This window comes from Helicoverpa armigera, chromosome 7 (genome assembly GCF_030705265.1).
Source record: "Helicoverpa armigera isolate CAAS_96S chromosome 7, ASM3070526v1, whole genome shotgun sequence".
NCBI lineage: Eukaryota > Metazoa > Arthropoda > Insecta > Lepidoptera > Noctuidae > Helicoverpa > Helicoverpa armigera.
In genome coordinates this window covers 8,046,472-8,067,241 of record NC_087126.1, presented here as the reverse complement: position 1 = coordinate 8,067,241, position 20,770 = coordinate 8,046,472, and the positions used below count along the sequence as shown (strand labels likewise).

The 20,770-nt window shown below is 35.8% G+C and overlaps 1 protein-coding gene and 1 non-coding gene across 4 annotated transcripts in view; one reads left to right on the top strand and one right to left on the bottom strand.

The window, feature by feature from the left end:
• LOC110373029 (RNA/RNP complex-1-interacting phosphatase) overlaps window positions 1-20,770 on the top strand; it is a 210,088-nt gene that overhangs the window by 54,325 nt on the left and 134,993 nt on the right. For 2 of the 3 annotated variants that reach the window (XM_064035654.1, XM_021330128.3), the window contains exons 7-8: window positions 819-926; window positions 1,197-1,306. In XM_064035654.1, coding sequence (XP_063891724.1) covers window positions 819-926; window positions 1,197-1,306 — 218 coding nt within the window. Of the gene's footprint in view, window positions 1-818; window positions 927-1,196; window positions 1,808-20,770 lie in introns of those variants that run through there. The other variant, XM_021330122.3, reaches the window with a different exon arrangement.
• Window positions 8,129-8,200, bottom strand: Trnap-ugg (transfer RNA proline (anticodon UGG)). Its single transcript has one exon. It is a non-coding gene; the product is annotated as a tRNA-Pro (tRNA).

Sequence of the window (20,770 nt, the reverse complement as noted above, 5' to 3'; positions counted from 1 at the left end):
CAAATGCATTACCCCTTGGCCGCTCTGCGTGGGAATTTTGCATCGACAATAAGGTTTTTGTTCGTTTTTTGTCTCGTGCTAAGGAACTTACGAGGTGCATGTGTAGCGGACAAAGTCAGGTCGTAACGTCTGTATTATGCTCGCTTACGCTTCGTGGGTTTATGAGTCTGTTCGCGATCTTTGAAATATACTCACTGATTGTATTGCAAAAATGTCGAGTTATAAAGTATGTCTTTGTAGAGGTTTCTTTTATCCGCAGCAGTTGCAACATATAACTCCTATAGCTTGGAATGTGCCGCAAAATACGATTTCGACTGCCTACATTTCTAAACGCAATAATTTTAAAAGGCTGCTTTGTGCAATTGTGTAGGATGTGAAGGTACATCTTGGTTGCTACTTCAAAGGTCTTCCTGAGGAAGTGTCAAACCGCGGCCACGACTTCCTTTCTCCCGGTGCCACCCCGTTGCACCGCCCTCGCTTAGCGATGGGGTGCGATGGGGGCGGGAGTCAACGACCTCCGGCCGATGTTTGCCGTGCGATTTTGAAGACACAAACATGAGGTTTTCGTTTATTTTCCGCGGTGCGCTTTAGTGGCTATCGATCGTGATTGCATTACTGTTTGTCTTTTCGTATTATTGTTTTTGACTTGTTTTAATATATTGGTATTGGGATCTCATTCGTCGTAAGTTCTGTGTTAGACTTGTCACTTATTTCATCACTCAACTCCTGATGACTTTAACTTTCACATTCCAGTGTTTTTCTATATCTTTAAAAATATTCTAAGACTTCCCCAGTTTTCACAGACATATTTGTTACAGAATTCCTGATCGGTGTCCACTGCACTCACGGACTGAACCGCACTGGTTACATGGTATGCCGATACATGCGCGACCGCCTCGGGGTTCCCGCCAAGGACGCTATTAAGAGTTAGTTATTGTCTATAAATATTGCTACATGAACTGTTTATTACTTCACTAGTGCTGGCTTCGCACGCCGCGTCAGTAAGCCATAATATGCTGTGATGAAAGTGCCTTTCAGACAGGTGAAATTCGAAGGGACTAATTCATTGGTTCATTTTACAATTATCTATTGTATTTTGGAGTGACTTATAAGGAATAATTTCCAAAAACTTCTCATCCAGAATAAAGATTTCAGATACTGTTGATCAGTCATTATAACGAACCTCTTTGTTACAGAATTCGAAAAGGCTCGAGGCTATCAAATTGAACGAGAAAACTACACAGCAGATTTGTTAGGAACGACACCGCCACCTCCAGACGTAGGCCAGAGTACAGAAATTAAACCTGTAAGTATGAAACGAACACCTTACAAACGTTCACCACTCGAGGAAGATGAAGATGCTGATGAGGGCAAAAGCAGAGATAGATATAACAGGTACAACAGAAATAGTGACAAGAGCCATGACAGATATAAGTCTAGGAGAAGTAATGGTAGTGATAGGAACAGTTATAGGAGTAGAACGAGTGAAGACACTAATTGGCGAAGGAGAGGAGATTCCGAAAGTAGCGCTTACGACTTCAAACGTGATTATTGATGAAATCACCTTTTTGAGAAAGGCTGCTGTACATAATGAAATTTTGATCGTTTTATATGACATAATAAGTATCTAATTAAATTTTTTAATACCTAAATATCAAAAAAAAATCTTTTGGACATTGCAATATTATTTTGTTGTGATGCTAAAATTTAAGTAGTCATATTTAGAATTAAATTAGTCTGTAACTGTTGTAATCGGTATAAACTTATTACCTTAGTATAATAAAATGATGAATTAAAACTAAACAGTTCTGGCTAAAAAAAATCCACGGAACGGTAGCAACTACGTTTTAGTAACAAAAGCTACATAGCATACATAGCTAATAACATTAATTTGAATATTTTACCTACATTTGCCTGTACCTAACAAGGGTACATATAAAAGTATAATAATACTCGGTATAATATTTTTAAATTTATTCTAGTGTTCCACAGTCTCGATATACGATCTTTCATATTTCATCATAGTAATGTTTGAACTTCAGTTTATATTTTTTCACGTATAGCTATTTTCAATCCAGAAACATTGAAACATCTATCATACATTAAGAAACTGTATACGATAATATTTCATAATAGTAAATCTGCTGCCTGGCACTGGCTATATTTGTTATTTTTGTATATGTTTGTGTACTAAATAGGTTTTACTCGAAATAAAAATGTCACAGGTTTCAGAATATTTTTACAAACGATAATAATACAGTATGATGCCGTATAATTGTGGTATACTATTTGAAATTGTCTATTACTGATAATACCCTTCGGTAGTATTTGTCGATATGAAATACAATATAAACTTTTTGAATAAATTTTATTTATTAATGAGCTTTTTTTTCGTTTTTCTCTTTATTTTATAACATCCTTGGTAACTATTTTAAGAACATAATTGTCAATAAATGTCTATTTAAAAACTAAGACTGGACTGGTGGTATGTGCTCTTTCAACTAAAGAGTAGGATTGGAACAAAGGACCCATCATAGTTAAATTATTCGTTATTTTGCGAATAAAGTTCCTTTTCTATTAGATTTTTTTTAATACAACCGAAAACAAAGGGCTTACTCGATTTATCGAAGCAGTTCATTATATTATAGTTCAAAGTGAAGCAGATCAAGATACTCATGAGAACAAGTCTTGTTATGGTGAAATTGGTGAGATCACGTAGACGGGACGCACGTCTGATCCTATCGGCAGGCTGTGAAGATTGGGTGCTTCTATGTCGATTGCATGCATTACGTTATGCTTCAAATTATTTCATGGCTGATACTAAAAGCTTTAAGGAAAAGGAGACTTGTTAAATTACGAAACAGTTTTGCATACTTTTGAGTTCTGTCTTCTTGAACATCGACATTTATCAGTGATAAATAGATACTTGTAGCGAAGATTGCAAGCATATTAGTTAATCGTGACTTTATTAAGAAGAATAATGAGACAGATTTTAAAATCCAAACTTCATTGCTGCCAATGTGCTTTGACAAAACTTTTTATATTTTTTTTAATGATGTGATTTCGTCATCGCAAGTCTATTTACATGAACGACAAAGAAAAGCAAAGCCGATGATATCTCGAAGTTTTTATGAAAACTGCCATAATTGTTGATGCCGTAAAGCTGCACTGTTGATTTCCCCTCCACCTGCTCCGATGCCCTTAAGATTATTTGTTTACGAAATGCACCGTGGAGGAATTCCGGCTACTTTAAAACCAACATATTTGGATAATTGTACCAAAATTTTATGACTGTTTATGTGACATCTCTGACCGTAAATGTTGATATTCGTCGGTCGAATTTGCGCTTTACAATGTCGTACTTGAGGCAGTGGAAATTTTTAAGCTTTGCAAGTCGTTAAAATTCATGATTGCCGGATGTTTTGATCCATATTTTGTTGTTATATTTAGTGGTTTTGATTCCATTAAGGCGTTTAAATGAGTGGATTTCTCTGCCTGTCTCTAGCAATGGTAGAAGCCCATATTTTAAAAGCTGAAACAGCTCATCAATAAAGTATGATCAATACGCTTCCACTGAAATGCATGAATTCTCCGATTCCAATATCGATTGTAGAGTACACTGCACACTAAACATTGAATCTAAATTAACTGCTGGTCCACTACATTACTGCATTCAACTCAACAACTCGGAATATAAATCGGATACGTCTTAAAAAGGATCCCAAAACAGAAAATTAAGTTGCAAATACTTTGTCAACTTCAGGAAATAAATCAATGGAGAGATGAGACAGATAGTGCAAAGTGCGGATAGTTCGTCGTGACAGGGATCTATTTCTATGAAACAGAGTATTTTATGTATCGGAAAACTGAATTATGTCCCAGTGTTTGGTCCGCAATGTCCACTGATATATTAGTGGGTAGCTTCAAGTAGTAACGCTCGAGGTTGTCTTTGATTTATATGTTGCCGACACGTTTGTTGCTTTCTCGAGTTGTCGGGTGCAGTTGCTTTTATTGCTCTATTGTTTGCCTCCTGGGCGTAGATTACGAGTACTTCGAGTAATTTACTTGTAACCACCGTGTATTGTAACTATCGGTTTCTAACGTTAGTGTTGTAATGAATTGCAATACATTCGCGTGTGGTATGACCCACAGCAATAATTTAAGATGAGCGATCGCTGTGAAGAAATTTTATGTTCTGTTTGTGTCTAGAATTGTAGTCTTACAAATTGTGAGTGGTTAGACTTAACACTTGGCGCGGTTAACGAGAATTCTCACAAGACGCAAGGAAATCTGAATCGTAAAACTCAATACTGTTATCCTTATCTTACGTCTCAAAAGGACGTAAATTAGCGTCGCATTGTTGGCTCCTAATAAAATTTAACATCTTAACTGTTGTTATCTTATATTTTTGTTTGGAATCTTAACTACCTGGCTTCCGTCAGGGCGTATTTCTTCAGGTCCTGCGGCTTGAGTGACGTGGACGACTATTTAATTTATGTCCATTACTCTGAGGCGTTTCATTTTAATGTGCTCGTTCATTTGGGTGACAGCCGGTGACGCTTCGGGCGCCATATTGATTGTTATCTGCTAACCAACGCTTTCAAACAGTGTCTATAGGTCAGTTATATTGTTTAGATTTTTCGATTCAATGGAATTGATACCGACAGTTTTGTTTTATTGTTTTCCAGCAGATGATGTACGAGTATGTTTCCCTTTTTGTTTTAATTAATAGGCGGCGTATTTCAAGGTAGATGCTGTGGCGTTTACTGTACCTCTATACTGCATTTGTTTAATGACCATATCTTTACAGTAGTAAGTAGCCATTATTTATGATGAAAGGTCCTTTAAAATAAAAGAAGTATGTATTTTTTTATCGGTAAGCTACACACAAACTTCAATAACTCCTAATAGATACATTTGAATAAACTCTCATTCTGAAAGTATCAGATACAGCTCCCAAGCAGTGCTTAATAAACAAGCTAGTCCAATAGCTACCATAATTAAAGTAGCAAGAACAATATATAGGGGCATTACTCTCGCGATCCTATTATCGGATCGATAATTCAATCTGGAGCGATATTGTCTGCGTGCCCTGAGGCTGGCGATATCGACGTCGCTTCTGTGGTCCTACGGATCACGGAGAAAGGTAATCGGGGTTCAGGTTTGTGGATAGACGCAGGTTTCCTCTGTGAGGACTTGAAAAATGTTGTTTTTTTTGTGCCCTATACTGTGCCATTGCAATAAATGGATAAAAAATAAGTTTTTTTGTTTACTTAAAAAGATTTTATGTCATATCCTGTCCTTACCTAAAACCGTTTTATTTGAAATCATCCAAATTAAAGCGCGAAACATATAATTTGCTACAAAGTAAGCAATCGATCTGTAATGACTACAACATGAAAAACGGGATAATCATTAAATGGAACTTGCGCCTACCAAAGTTTTAATCTATGACAAATAAAGCGATTAATAAAGCCGATCGATAAAATGAACGAAGGCACAATAACATTAAGTTTCGATTTGAACACAATTAAAGGGTTCTGCCGCTACGGGAACTGATACCTGTGTTTGTGACACTGGGTCATGTTTAATTATAACCTAATAAATTGATATATTATCATAAATTGCAGGTTCCGTTACAAAGGGATATTAAATTACGATGAAAGAGATGATTATAATTGAAGCTACACATGTTTGAATAATGCCTTTCTTTTGTATTGATGTTATCTAACAGAAGTTATTTGAAAACATTTTATATGAACATCTTTTACTGACCTTACACCATAGATATTTATTATTAGTCTCAGGTGAGAATATAGCAAGATAAAAGTAGCCATAAGTCTGTTAGGCTGTCGACCTTACGATGTAGCACAAACATGTGTAATTAAGCAAAACAATTAATACTTAGGTACATCATCTTTGTTAATGAAAACTATCAAGGAGATGAGACTCGGAACATTTACCCAGTGTTAATTGCACTCTTAGGCACACAATTACTTCTACGTTCTTCAGATCGACCTACAAAGCGTGCACAATACAAACACTTGACAGTCAGGGAAGCTCGGTGGAATTCCTCGTGTATGTGTTAATAATTATACCCAGTAATTATAATGCTGATTGTCTATTGTGAATATTATAATAAAACTGTAAGATACCGTTGGTTTGTTTGACACTCATCATCATGAATACATTTTGACCTTTAATTATTGCTCAGAGAATAGTCAAATTACTTGTGGGTTTTTGAGAAGAAATACCTAGCCACAAACGGCCAAGAACTCCTTATTGGCTATTCGACTGGGTGAACACTTTTGAGTCTAATATTGTAATGGTAAAAATATGACAAGTTCGCTGTAATAAATACGTAAATTATAAGTTAACAATAATATTTAAAAGTTAACAATTAATATATAAGTTCACAATTTTATTGAACCATCTTTTAGTTTCCTTAAGACTACCTGTATTACCAATCCAGCTGGACGATTTCACAGGCCTTTTACGAAATACCACATGAGCAAAGTCGCGGGCATATACTTACTAGTAATTAATAATGGTTTGTTCAAGCGTTGTATTTATTGATTGCACGTCCACGACCTCGCTTCATTCAAGGGCTGAGGACACATTCTTGGAAACTATAAAAGGTTGGAAACTTGAAGACGCCATTTGTTTTGTGTGTTCATGTCGAAATTTTCCTTATAACGATCTGTTAAATAGTGTTATGTTGTTGACGTTTTAAATACGCTACAAAAAATGTACGTTTGTTTAGCTCCTGACATCATTGTTACATCACGTCTAAAATGTTGTTAGAAATCCTTAAAGATAACATCATTATCTGATGTTACCGCAAATTGTGAGGGACCAAAAAAAATGTAGTAGAGCTAATTTTTCCTGCACCAACCATATTTTTGCAAACTCCTCCGGTTCAAGAGCAATCTATATACCTACCTATATGTTTAATTCCAACCTCCAATCCATACTCCACACTCTCAATGATGAAGAGCTTCATAGTAGAAGTAACACTTTCAGAACGCTCCCTTCATGATCCAGCCGGAGCTTCGTACATACATCACAAATGACTATATTTTCACAAGTAGGTACTTCCATATATTTTTAATGTATCATCAAAGTGCATTAAGCAAATAATGGGGTGATGTCCTAAGGGTTCCGTTTTACCGTTTAAGGAGAGAATCCTTACTAGCGTTACATTTCCGGTGACTAATCATAAGCGCGTTTGACTCACGATATTTATTCCACGGTTTAATGCAGCCTTGTAAGTTTTTGATAGGTGATTATTTAGTCTGCTTCCTTGAATATTTTGATTTCAATTATTATCTATTATCGTAATAGGAGGTATACCTATCTGCCGTAGTCCGCTACTATTTCCTCATTACTACGACTTTTTCCATAGGTCAAATTGATATGTGCCTGCTAATCTGATACCATAGGTATCAGTATGTTGACACCTAGTTGTACAGTCAACTTCAGGTCAGTGGTAACAGTTTTATAGGAAAATCGTACTTATTACTATTGAGTTAAGGTGCATGACAGTTACCACTGACGTGCGGTCTACCGTACCTACATTTATTTGTGCTGGTTCTTATCGAAGCCTCATGATATTCTTTGAAGTTACTTATTGCGATATACCTACATAAGTACATAATTTATACAGTCAATATAGTCCAACAAGTATTTAACTACTTTATACCAGGTGGTTAGCGCTATAAGATTTAAATTGAAAGATAATACGAAATAATATCGATTGTACGACAGGAAGCTATTTATTATACTTCGTCCGATCACATCGAATAAAAACTTACATGAGCTTTGTTAACGTCACATCCCTTGTTATAATTTGAAGTTTTCTTTTTATTAAAAGCGAGAGTTCGGAATCTATAGCAGGTGTCATTGGTCATGTTTTGATCTTGTCTTGTACCAATATTTAAAAATAAATAATTCAATATATATTGTTTTATTTTATAGAAGTAAAGGAAGATGCTTGGATATTAATTAAGAAAGGACTGGTTTTACTAAAAGTTAAGGGAATTTGCTCTAAAGTTATAATAAAGGAGAGAGATTAGCCTTATTAGCATAGTCTCACATTAGCTTATTCTGAATATCCTCAATAAAAATTGGGCTCGTCCGGGATTCGAACCCGGGGCCTCTCGCACCCAAAGCGAGAATCATACCACTAGACCAACGAGCCGCTTGATCAAAGGCAAAAAAGATACGCTCGGTTAAATAAGTCCAGCATTTTTCAGTAAAATTGGTAAAAACTAGAACAAAATCTTGAATTCATAGGTAATGAGAACTTGCACATGCATTCTTCTTGATGTTCTTAACTTTCGCACAAAAGAATATTATTTAAGAGCTCATATTTTCGAGGCTTCTTGAGGTTCTGCGAGGTTTAGTCTCTGGTATGTCGCTAATTATAGAACAATAGAAAATCAATTCCCGTGCAAATCCGGCCGGCGTCACTGAAACCTGAATCAAGCATACCTATTCTTAGCAGCACTTCTACATATTATAGTAGGTATGTAAATACATATAATATATGTTGTTTAAGATGTTTTTCTTTACTGTAAAACAATGACATAGTTTCACGTTTAGTTTAATTATGCTGTAGTAATTAAAACATTTTATTGTTATTGCTTTAGCAGTAATATCGTTAGTTGTTCCAATCATACTAAAAATAATTTCAATTGCTTAGTGAATTAGTTAAAGTTATAATGGGTATATCTGTTGCAATGCAAAACACGGATAGCTCATACAATTTTTTGCACCTATCTGTAATCTGTCAAACTTAAAGTTTTCAAAATCTAAAGCGAGAACATGTTCAAGTCACATTCAATTTACTTTCTATTCTATCAACACAACTTTCATAAACAAACTAACAGAATTAACGCCTATTCTATTACTCAGGCTATCATAAATACAAATTTTCCGGTCCACAAAAATCCTTTTCATTGTACACTCGTAGACATTATTTAATTCCATCCGAACCGGTAACAAACAGGTGTAACGAAATTCTCCTTTAATCTTATTAATAGACTTGTAAATACGGGATACATTTCAACGGGTCAAATAAAACATTTTTCTTTTCTTGTCATACGAACCGATAAGTATAATCTATTGGTAATTAGGCAGTAATATATTGAGCATCGATGTTTTCTTTCCTTCATCAACGGAACATAATTCTTACTTTACGGATTTTCGTTATTTATATACTATTTATTATAGAGCTTTTCGAGATAGAACGGGAATACTGGTATTGGTTTTGTTATTTTATTTATTTCTTATTTTGTCACCGAGTTAGGCAATGTCTGCCATTTGTAATGCAAAATAGTGTTAAATACCAAAACACATTTTACTGTTAGCGTTTTAAGATTCTCATGCTGAAGTTAAAATTGCGTAAAACGCATCTTTAAACATAAGCCACCACATCAATAACATTTTTGGTTGCAAGAAGATGAAAAATAAAAGTATTCATAGAGGGTATCATTTAAATTTCCAGGTTTTTGTAACAGAGGCCCACAATTAACTTTTCATTCGTCACCTTATCCTTTAGTTAAAAACCCTATAGCGTACTATATAAAGTCGAATTTCGCGTGTTTTTAATTTTAACAATTGCTGTGTGCATTACAGCGTATTAAAGTTGCGGTGTTTTCAAATCAAAGCGGTTGATCTTTCAGGTGATGGCCTTAAAATCGGCGGGTAAAATTTTGTAATTCGGATTTTTATAATTTATGGTAACCAACTCTTTAATGTAACTATTCGACAAATAACGTATTTAGAATATATTTCAATTACACCAGTAATTTCGATATTTATAATAATAATCTATTTCAGGAATGGTACAGTTGATGTAAAAAGGTCAGATCCGTATTTATATACTCAAAAAAACTTCTCTTACCCTCTTCTTCCCCTCTACATATTATTTTTTTTTAAGAGAAAAATACATACAATAATTCCTGGTCCTAAACATCTCCCTATCTCAAGCAGCACATTTAACATTCACTCACCTACAACTACCTCTGGCTCTCTGGCCGCGCACACGTGCTATGCGCCTGAGTCGACCGCAGGTTTACGATGCGCAATGCCAATTGGACGGCGGAACATCACAAACGGATCGTTCAGCATAAACACCCACCGTGGGACTGGGAGCGAAGGCGCCGTAACTTACGGTCTACGAACCTGAGAGGCTAACTGCGGATTTCTATAACCTATCTCTATCTACGGTTTCGCGATTGGAAACTGACATCATTTTTATGTGGAGCTAAAGAAGAATTCAATTTGTAATCGCAAATTAATAGATAGGTTATAGAAATCTACCGTAACAGAACAGAACTTACTCTCAACTCAACAAATAATGGTGTAAGACACGGATTCCTTATGATCCAAACGAGAAATTAAACATAGATTATGTAGGTACAAACTGAAATGATGATGAGAAATGATGTGCTATATAATTCGATACAAAACAAAATACACAGTAAGTAACATTCAGTACATATTTTCGTCAGCTTTTCATGAGGATGTGTTACATTAATGATTATGTTAAACGTTCACAAATCTTTTATACCTAGTTGAGTTTAAGTTTCTGACCTTTTAACGAATTAGAAAGTATTTTTGCATAAGTTTTTGGTTAGTCAGAGTCAGGATCATAAACATTCATAATTACTTATTTATGTACCGTGATGGCCGCTTTACAATATGTGTTAGCACTTTGCCAGTACATTAAGTATTTTTACATGTTCTAAAGCTGTATTTATGTGTAGAATTGTGAAATGTTCTCTGTTCTAACTACACCCAAATGAGGTTTTGAAGGGGACTGAGTACTATTGTTTCAGTACTGTAGTTGTTAGTTAAATTAATGTGTTTTTAACGATCTCTAGGCAACTACTAGATATAGGTAAACAAGAGTAATTCAGACTGTGTTTAATCCAAGTTAAGAGTATATAGACACGTATGGCCTTACTACAAAAACTTAAACGTCTGTTTTACACTTGTCTAAAAAAATTGTGGCTGCAAAATGAACCATATGTCAACGTCATAATCTGTCATTATTTTAGACAAGTCTTAAACTGACGTTTAAAAGTTTTTGTGGTAAGACGGGTAATGTCTTTCAGAACTTAAAGATAAGTCAATACATAAGTACTTACTTACTTTTAGGTTTTAGGCACGGTTATTCTCTAATGAGTGTCGAAGTTTGACTCTATGAAAGTGCTGATAAATAGATGAGAATTATTTCTGTCGTCACTTTACTATTTGGTGGTTGATAAAATTCGTATTAAATCGAGCGTCACAATAATGTGGCAAAATGTTACTAGTTGTTGCCATCAAAGGTTATTGCATCACATTTGGATGTCAGCCATAGTAACTCAGCTTCTGATGTGGCACTTGAACTTTCTTTTACTGCAAAATTAACATTTATTTTGTGCATATTAAGGTTGAATGTCCTTGAACAATTTTGTTGGGATTTGTGACTTAGTTATTTAAAGGCCCTATCAAGCCTATAAGGTCTGCGACATTGTCGAAGACTGCTTTATAATGTGGTGAGTGATACAATGGTTCGTTTGGTTAAGGTACAACTAAACTATAATTACTATACATCTAACTTAACTCCTACCCTAAAACTTTTCTCCTACACTAAGGTTGCTCAAACTTTTCTGCTTTTCTGGGTAAACGAGCTAACGACATTTCCAGAAAGGCAAGAAGGAAGAACCCAGAGGCAGACCCAGACTTTTATAATATAATTGATTAAATTGTTGTTTGGCAGAAAGTTACAAAACAACCAACAATAACAAACAATTTTTCATAAAAAAATGCAAGTCTGGTCCTTAAAATTAAAGTTCCAATCGTCAAACTAATCCGAGATTACAGCTAACCAAATACGGTGGCGTTTGCCCGCACCTCATTTCGTCAGTTCGCGCCCATCTAGCGGAAAGATGGCAATTTTGGCACGGGTTCGAACTGCAAACACATTGCACATGCATGCAGGCCGCATACAGAACCCCAAATTGCTAACCAAGACACCCTTCCCGCAGTAACTCATATGCCGTTCACGACGTTTCGTGAAACCTCCTAAATGTCGCGGGGACTTATTAAAATTAGGGGTTTTCGTACAATACTAAATTAAAAATATATGGCAATTTTTAAATTTAATTTTGTAAATATTTGGATATTGACTCGTGGCAAGTTTCTTAGTTTTTCTTCTCATGGAAAACAAATGACAACCTAGGTGCGCATAATACAAAACATGTTAATATTAGAATGAAAATGAAGATTTAATAAATTATAAAAAATCAAAATGTTTTACGCTCAAGTACATTTATTAATTTGTCATAAGCTAAAAATTAATACAGCAACACTGACTAGCACTTATTCAAGTGGTTTTCTATTCAATTTATTGAGATATTAAGTCGAGCCTACTTATAAACTTGTACGTGATAATAAGTAGGTAAAGCCAGTGGTAGTATTTAGCAGGTTCTCGCGTTAAAACGACAATCCTTAAAATACCTTATTACCATACCCAAGTTTATAGCTGTACCGGTAGTAATTCTTAAAAAGGTATGCAACATTTAATCGAAAGAATTTCTTGCGACATTTTAGTAGGTATTCAATGGAAACTGCTTTGTTTATACTTATAAATTGGTTGTTAGAAATGTTTTGTTGCAATGAGTATTTAATTATGAAACAGGTTTTTCCAGAAAATAAACATGTATGGAAAAGTTTTAAGTTGATAATTATTTAAAAGAAAAGATTTGCCAAAATGTGAACTCTTAAAGTTCTATTAACATTTTTTATACCTTATATGTCTATTACTAAAAGTACTGGGTTTTTCTAAAGCATCCTGTATTTCAGAAGTGCCCGCAACATTTCTGTTTATTCCTCGTGTAATTGTCGTAGTGTAGCGTATTGTGAAATTTTATTGCCCATATCAACTTTGTGTGTACTGTCAAAATTACTACGCAGTTAACGTCAGTTCGTGTTTGTCTGCTCAGACTAGATCCCACTGGTTATTACAAGTATGAGCACTGAAATTTCAGGATTTTAGTGAAACCGTATCTTATACCGTGCTTCGGATATTATTGCGTGCTACAAAGTATTAAAACTACTGAGTAAGTACTTTTTAATAAATAGAGTAAGAAATAATACTATCTATTTAACTTAATTATTAACACTGATATAAAGAGGCATACTTAAACAAAAATCAGGTTCTTTAAATTAATTCCAAATATTTCTTAGGCACTACTAAATAGTAAAAATAGGGTGTTCAAGAAAGCAGCAGTCAGAAAAGAGGCCATAGAGGCGAACAAATAAGTATTTCCCCAACAGTTAATCACGAAACATGTACACTATTGAAGTTGCTATGTAAAAACACCGTCTTTGCCAAACGACGAGCATTAAAGCGATTATTTACGGCCGTGCAATAAAACTGAACATATGCAAATGATGGACACTGATTGTGTATAGATTCATCTTAGATCTAAGAGTATTCAAGCAAAATATTGATGCTTGTAATGTCATTAACGTTAATGAACAAGATAGGGTATGACAGTTTCTGAAATAATGTAGTCATATTGAGTTATGAATCACTGTAAACTTCATTAAATATTCTTAAAGGAAATTATCGAATATTTGTTGTTCGAATGTTTGTTTCAGTTTAGCTGCCTGCTGAGAGTTTTTACGATCTATATGAAAATCAGTCGTCACCTGGATGCGCCCGCGCACGGTCGAATATAGGTCTCCCCACCTATTAACGCGACAATGTCTGCGAAGACGTTAAAATGTGTGAATTGCAATATTGTGATTTGTGAACTTTTGTCTTTCATCCAAAATAAAATAGACGTGATGGACAATGAGAGCCTTATAAGGATTTGTGATACCGCCTTCACGGTGGAAGAAGTGGACAGTGCTAAGGAGTTGCTGTTTAGTTCAATTAAAACGGACAAGAAGAAAGTGAATAGACGCAAAGAAGGGAAAAAAGTGAGAGACCTGGAGGATATTATATGTATCTTTAAAGTGACAGAGCCAGATCTTATACCAATCTTCGTTGCCCGTGACTTGCAAAAATTACCGCCAGTTACATTTGATCATGTGGATGTGACCAAATTATTAAAAGATCTGTTGATAATGCGTGGAGAAATCAATGAAATAAAAAGTAATTATGCAACAGTCGCTCAACTAGACGAATTGAAGCTAGAATTGGAATCAAATATGCCAAGGTCATCATTACTGTCGCGCAATATTAATGCGAAGAAAAGAGGAGGGTATTTGCTTGACAGTGGGCCGGTAGGATTATCACCGGCGGCGCCTGTGTACGGCGACGGTAACTCGATCATGACGTGTGCGAGTCCAGAGCGCGAGCGCACTGTGTCACCAAAGTATCGTTCTCTCGCTTGCACGCACACTGAGGCGATCACAACGGGTGCGCCTGCACCGATTAACTCGACACTATTGGAAAACAAAATGTTGTCCGAGTCAGCTGTTTGTCCTGCAGAAAACTGTCAATTAAAATGTCTACTATGGCGGAGGTCGCAAGGAATGGTGAATGGAAAACGCCTAAAACCCAACAAATGAGTGGACCTTAGTGCAAAAGAGGCGGTCTAAAACCGTTTTACGAGTAAAACGGCAAAGCGACCACAGATGTGGCGGAGAAATTTAAAGCAGCGGATGTCAAAATTCCTTTGTTTATATCGAACGTAAACAAGGACGTAGCGATAGATGACATATGCAAATATATTAAAAATAAAACAACGGAGACCGTCTCGCTTGAGAAAATAACAATGAAAAGGGAAAACCATACAATGCCTTTAAACTGATTGTTAACAAAAACAAACTGGATGTGTTCCTAGATGACCAGATATGGCCAGACGGCGTGACTTTTAGGCGTTTTATTCATTTCAAGAATAGAAGGGAAGACAAAATGATTCAATTTTGGAAGTGAGGCAATTACAAAATCAAATAATGGATAGTAGTTCAAAATGAACATAATAACATTCAATTGCAAAATATCAAAAGGTCGGTGAACTGTGTACGTTCACTGTGCAAAACAGCTGATGTTGTTTTGCTGCAAGAAACATGGCTATACCCACATGATTTAACCTTTCTTGATAGTGTACATCAGGAATTCAATTACACGGGAAAGTCATCAGTGGACACGTCAGCTGGCATGTGTAAAGGGAGGCCCTACGGAGGGCTTGCCATACTATGGCGTAAAACTGCATTTAGCTACGTGAGTGAGGTACAATGTGTCAGTGACCGTATATGTGCAGTGAATATAGTAGTGAACAACAGATGTTTTGGTTATAAACATGTATATGCCGACGGATTGTCGTGAAAATCTACCACTTTTTACGGAGTGCCTTAGCGAGATGTATTCTATTATTCAAAGTAATAATGCTGAAGCAGTGTATGTGTTGGGAGACTTCAACGCGCACCCGGGTGAGTCATTTTGTAATGAACTTATTAGCTTTTGTAGTGAGCAAGAATTAATATGCGCGGACTTAGATTACTTAGACATATTATCGCAAACATACACGTTCATTAGTGACTCACACGGGTGTAAGCGCTGGCTCGACCACTGTCTTGTCACACAAGCGGCGGGAAAACAATTGTAAACATTGAGGTTATTTATAATACGTTTTGGTCAGATCACTTTCCCTTAAAAATAGAATGCGATGTAAATATTATTAGATTAAAACTTGTGTAATTGAATCATCACTTAATGGTGTACGATGGGGTGAAAGAAGCCCTGATGAAATAAAGGAGTACTCGTATATGTGCAACAATAAATTGAAAACATAGATTTTCCAAAGGACTTTGAGCTTTGTGCTGATAATTTTGTAATGATATCAATCATAGGTTATTGTTGGATTCGATGTATAAAGACATAGTGTCTATATTAAGTGAATCAGCTAGTGTAAATCGAATGTCTAAAGTCATTATTAAAAATAAGGTTATAAAAGGCTGGAACAAGCATGTCAAAGATGTGCATACTCGAGCAAGGTCTAAGTTTAAATTGTGGATGTGGTATGGGAACCCAGTAGTGGGCCTATCTATGAGGACATGATATTAAGTCGTAAAATATTTAAATCAAAACTGAAATGGGTCATTAAGAATCAAGAAAAATTGCAATGGATATATTGGCCTCACTCCATTCTAAGAAATGTTTCTCGACATTCTGGAAAGGTACTAAAAGCTCAATGTCTCCAAGCTTACCATTTAGCGTGGAGGGTGAGAGTGACCACACTGGGATAGCTAATATATTTAAAGAGCAGTTTATTGTGAGCTCACCTCTTGAATCTATGGGAAGGGTGAACGATGCTGAGTCTTCTCAGTCAGGAGCACCCTTTAAGTTTACGTGTACAGAAATAAAAGCAGCCATTAAATGTATGAAGCGGGGAAAGTCTCCTGGGCATGATGGGCTCAGCATTGAGCATCTTCAAAATGCCGGTGTGCACTTGCCAAGAGTATTAACCATGTTTTAAACCTTTGTATGGGCCATTCTTATCTTCCACAGGAGATGCTCGATACGTTAGTTGTTCCTATTGTAAAAATCGGACGGGAGACATAGCTGACAAAGGGAACTATAGGCCAATTTCGTTAGCAACTGTAATAGCCAAAGTGTTTGACAGTGTGCTTGACGTGCACCTGAGTAACTGTACAAAACTTCACGACACACAGTTCGGTTTTCGTGCGGGGCTGTCTACAGAGAGTGCAATACTTGCGTTAAAGCACACTGTCAAATATTATACGGACAGGAAGACACCGGTGTATGCTTGTTTCCTAGATCTTTCCAAAGCGTTTGACCTAGTTTCATATAACGTTTTATGGGAGAAGCTTCGGAGGGCGGGAGTTCCGGCTGCATTGGTGTCAATATTATCTATCTGGTATGAAAAGCAAAGGAACTTTGTTAAATGGTCTAACGCATTATCAGAGCCATATAAATTGAAATGTGGTGTGAGGCAGGGGGGTCTGACTTCCCCGAGAATATTTAATATTTATGTCAACAACTTGCTTGTTGAGCTCAGCAGCACTCATGTCGGTTGCCATGTAGACGGAGTAAGTTTAAATAATTTAAGTTACGCAGACGATATGGTGCTGCTGAGCCCCACAATCGGGGGAATAAGAAAGTTACTCACTATATGTGAAAGGTACGCTGAACAGCATGGGCTGAAGTATAATCCCACGAAAAGTGAGTTATTGGTTTTTAAGGGAAAAAATAAAAGCCCCTCATATATCCCACACGTAAAACTGAACGGGTTACCGCTAAACAGGGTAACACAATTTAAATATCTAGGCCATATTGTGACAGAGGATTTAAAAGACGATCTAGATATGGAAAGGGAGCGCAGGGCGCTGGCTGTGAGGAAACATGTTGGCGCGCAGGTTTGCTGGTTGTTCAGCACCGGTTAAAATAACACTTTTTAAAGCGTTTTGTCAAATATTCTACACCAGCAGTCTGTGGGCTAATCATACACAAAAAGCGGACAGCGCACTGCGCATTCAATATAATAACGCCTTCAGGGCGCTGTTGAGGCTTCCACCTTACTGTAGTGCGTCAGGGATGTTCGCGGATGCGCACACTGATGATTATTTCGCGATCATGCGCAAAAAAGTGGCATCAGTGGTACGCAGATCGAGGGGAAGCAGCAACAGCATTCTGAAGGTATTTTCAGAAAGGCTAGAAGGGCCTGTTATGGATAGATTTATCAAGCTGCATGTTAGACATGGGACTTGATAAATCTTCTAATAATCCTGGATGTATTGTGTGTATTATTTTATATTATTTTGTACTTGTGTGTTACTACTAACATAGTTTGTAAGTTTGTACTGTTTACTAACACGCTATGGGCCGTCGATGCCTGAAAATAAAAGATTTTTATTTTTTTATTTTTTTATTTTATTTTATTATGTGCTATACGGAAAATACTTCTACTGTAGCTGTGTAGGTAATCCTTAAACAAGTGTGGTCGACACTTGTACTGTCTCTTCTCACAATAAATACTTACAGTAAATTGCAAAATAATTCCGTGTCTACAAATTCCAATATTGACTTAAGTACTACAATAAACAATTCTGTGGAACTTCGAAGACCTAACAATGACGTCGAGTGTTCTCAACGTCATTATGCGAGCATTCGTCTCGAAGCGTGATTTTACGGCTGCTAGTGGTTGGTCCGTGATGCCGCATACAAAACACGATTAGCAACATGTTCACTAAAGTCATACAACTTCAGGAATGTGAGGTCACATTGTTTTCTATATTTAAAAGCATTTTCTTGGCTATAAAACTGCTTGAGCGCAACCTTGTTGGTACTGGAAGTTTGAGACGCGTTTGCTGTTTGCCTGAATACATTATAAAGTGAAGTCTAAATCATATAAATTCATTCGGCAGTTATGAATTGGTCCTTATGAAAATATTATGAATACGAACTACTAGAAAGCGCTCTCTCTCTGTCGCACCCCCCAAAGTGTTATATTTATTGTACCAAAGTAAAAATGTATGTATGTATGTTGTTTTCTGAACTCGGACCACAGCATTCCTCAGAAGACATAATGTCTCGTTAAGCTAAGTCTAGGTACTATTATATCACACATAATATTACCTGCAGTCTGTTTTGACGTGTTGAAATGTTGATTTAATATCTATGAAACGTGCCGTCGACAGAAAATGTCTGGCGTTTGCATAAAAGGTGAAGAAATTTTTCGATTCCTGCTTCGTGTCATCGGCACGAGCTATGCGATATCAAAAATATTTTACAGTTATATTATTACTGTACAGGCACTTACATGTACTTTTCAGGACAATCGAAATTCTCTGCGTAAAGTGCTCAGGGATACAATGACCTTTCCCAGTTTTCTAATAACTGACAGCTGTAAAACTTATTAGAATAGCAACAATCAGATTTTTTGAAAGTAGTAGTCACCTGCACATTGTTTATGAAAAATTATAATATACGAGTAGCTAAAACATTGATAATCCAAAAATGGCACGTAAATTATATTGTTTTGCACTAGGTGACCTTTGCGGTTTTAATTCAATCAAAATTCTCGTGACAAAAAAACGAATGACTTAATCAAAGTTTTTTTAATTAACATGTATACTATTAAGAGATTACACAGGATTATATAGTGAATCTAATAGTTAATAAAATATTATGTTTACGATATTGACATGTCAGAGGTAACGCGTAACTCCATAATCGGGTAATAACTGTCAATTCTAATCAATCACTTGTCGGACTTGGTATGTTTTAATTTTGACGTGTTTCGTTTTTTGCCTGTCACATGCCTCAGGCTTGATGATGCGGAAATCATTTGAATTGATTTGCTGTTGATTTGTTAAACTAGCGTGTCGATTTAAATTCAATTGAGCTTATTAATTTAATTAACTAAGTTGGTATTAGGTGTTGAGTTGATTTCTCGCAAAGTGAGAAGACTGGCATTGAAAATAAAATATTTAAGTTTTACTCTCCATCGCGGAACAAATGAAACTAGCCTTGTTTTTGAAGATAAAGATGTGTTTCGTTACTTTGGATTTTCTTTTATTACATTTGTGTTGCAAGTCGGGGTTTTATAAATCTGATAGGCTTGTGTTGACTCTTGTTTTGTAAAATTAACAAAATAATGCATTGTATGTCGTGTTGAAATCACAAAGCTCAACGAGACGTGACGAAATAAAACATTCATGAATGGAACAGAAATCTATTTAGCATAGACTACAGTAAAACACACAATAATGAAACTCAACCGGCCGTATGTAAAGAGTTGGCGGTGTGGCCAGTGGTAAAAAAATCTACCTGCACTCAGAGCACCTTCCAAGAACGTAAAATTGTTAAGTCAAACAACCGGCCAGTTTGTTCTACAGAACCGGGGAGCGCTCAATATTGTATTATTTCTGTTTATCACTTTAAATTGCCCCTACTTAGTAGACGCGTGGTATATGAATTTGTATGAGCCCTAAAAGGTGAAAGTGTGGTCAGTTGAATTATGTGTTAAATTGCATCGTAATTATATCGAAAGTTGCTGCGAGCTTCAGTTTTACTGGAATCTTGGAGAAACAATTTATATAGAACGACAACTACATAGCTATTTGTAAAAGATCATAGTTCCTTGCTCCATAGGAACGTACTGAAAAAGCTGTCTATATTCTCTATGATTATATTATGAATTCAATAATTTTGCAATATAATTCTGTTTGCCATGTGTACTTTGTATGTCAAGAACAAATAAATAAAATTAAAGATCTATAATACGCATTCAAGTTTACAATATTACTTGTTAATGTTCATAATGTTGCTAAATACGCGAATAAAATTATTAATTAAGTATTAATCGTTTGTAATTACTTGAGGACAAGTTAAGCAATAAGTAGAAGGGAAGTTTTAATAGGTTAGCTTGGCTCAAAGTATTACCGTATCAGATTTATAAGGAGTGTAAAAGCGACAGAGCTTTCCAAACTCTGTCGGTACCAAATAATAGATTTTTAAATGTAGCAGATTAGTCTACTCTAGAGCTAAGTTTTAGTAGCTTTTTCCTGTAACTGTGTTACTTGTAGATATAAATGACAAAAACGAATCATCAGCGCCATACTTTTGAAGAACCTAATGATTATAATTGGTCAACTATGTACTTACATGATTATTACAAATCCTAATATATTCAGATCACGTAACTATTAAATCCAGCTATCATACCTACCGCCAAGTTATGTCCTCAATTGACACAAAATAGTCCAAGGACCCAATAAAAACTCTTTTGTACCAACA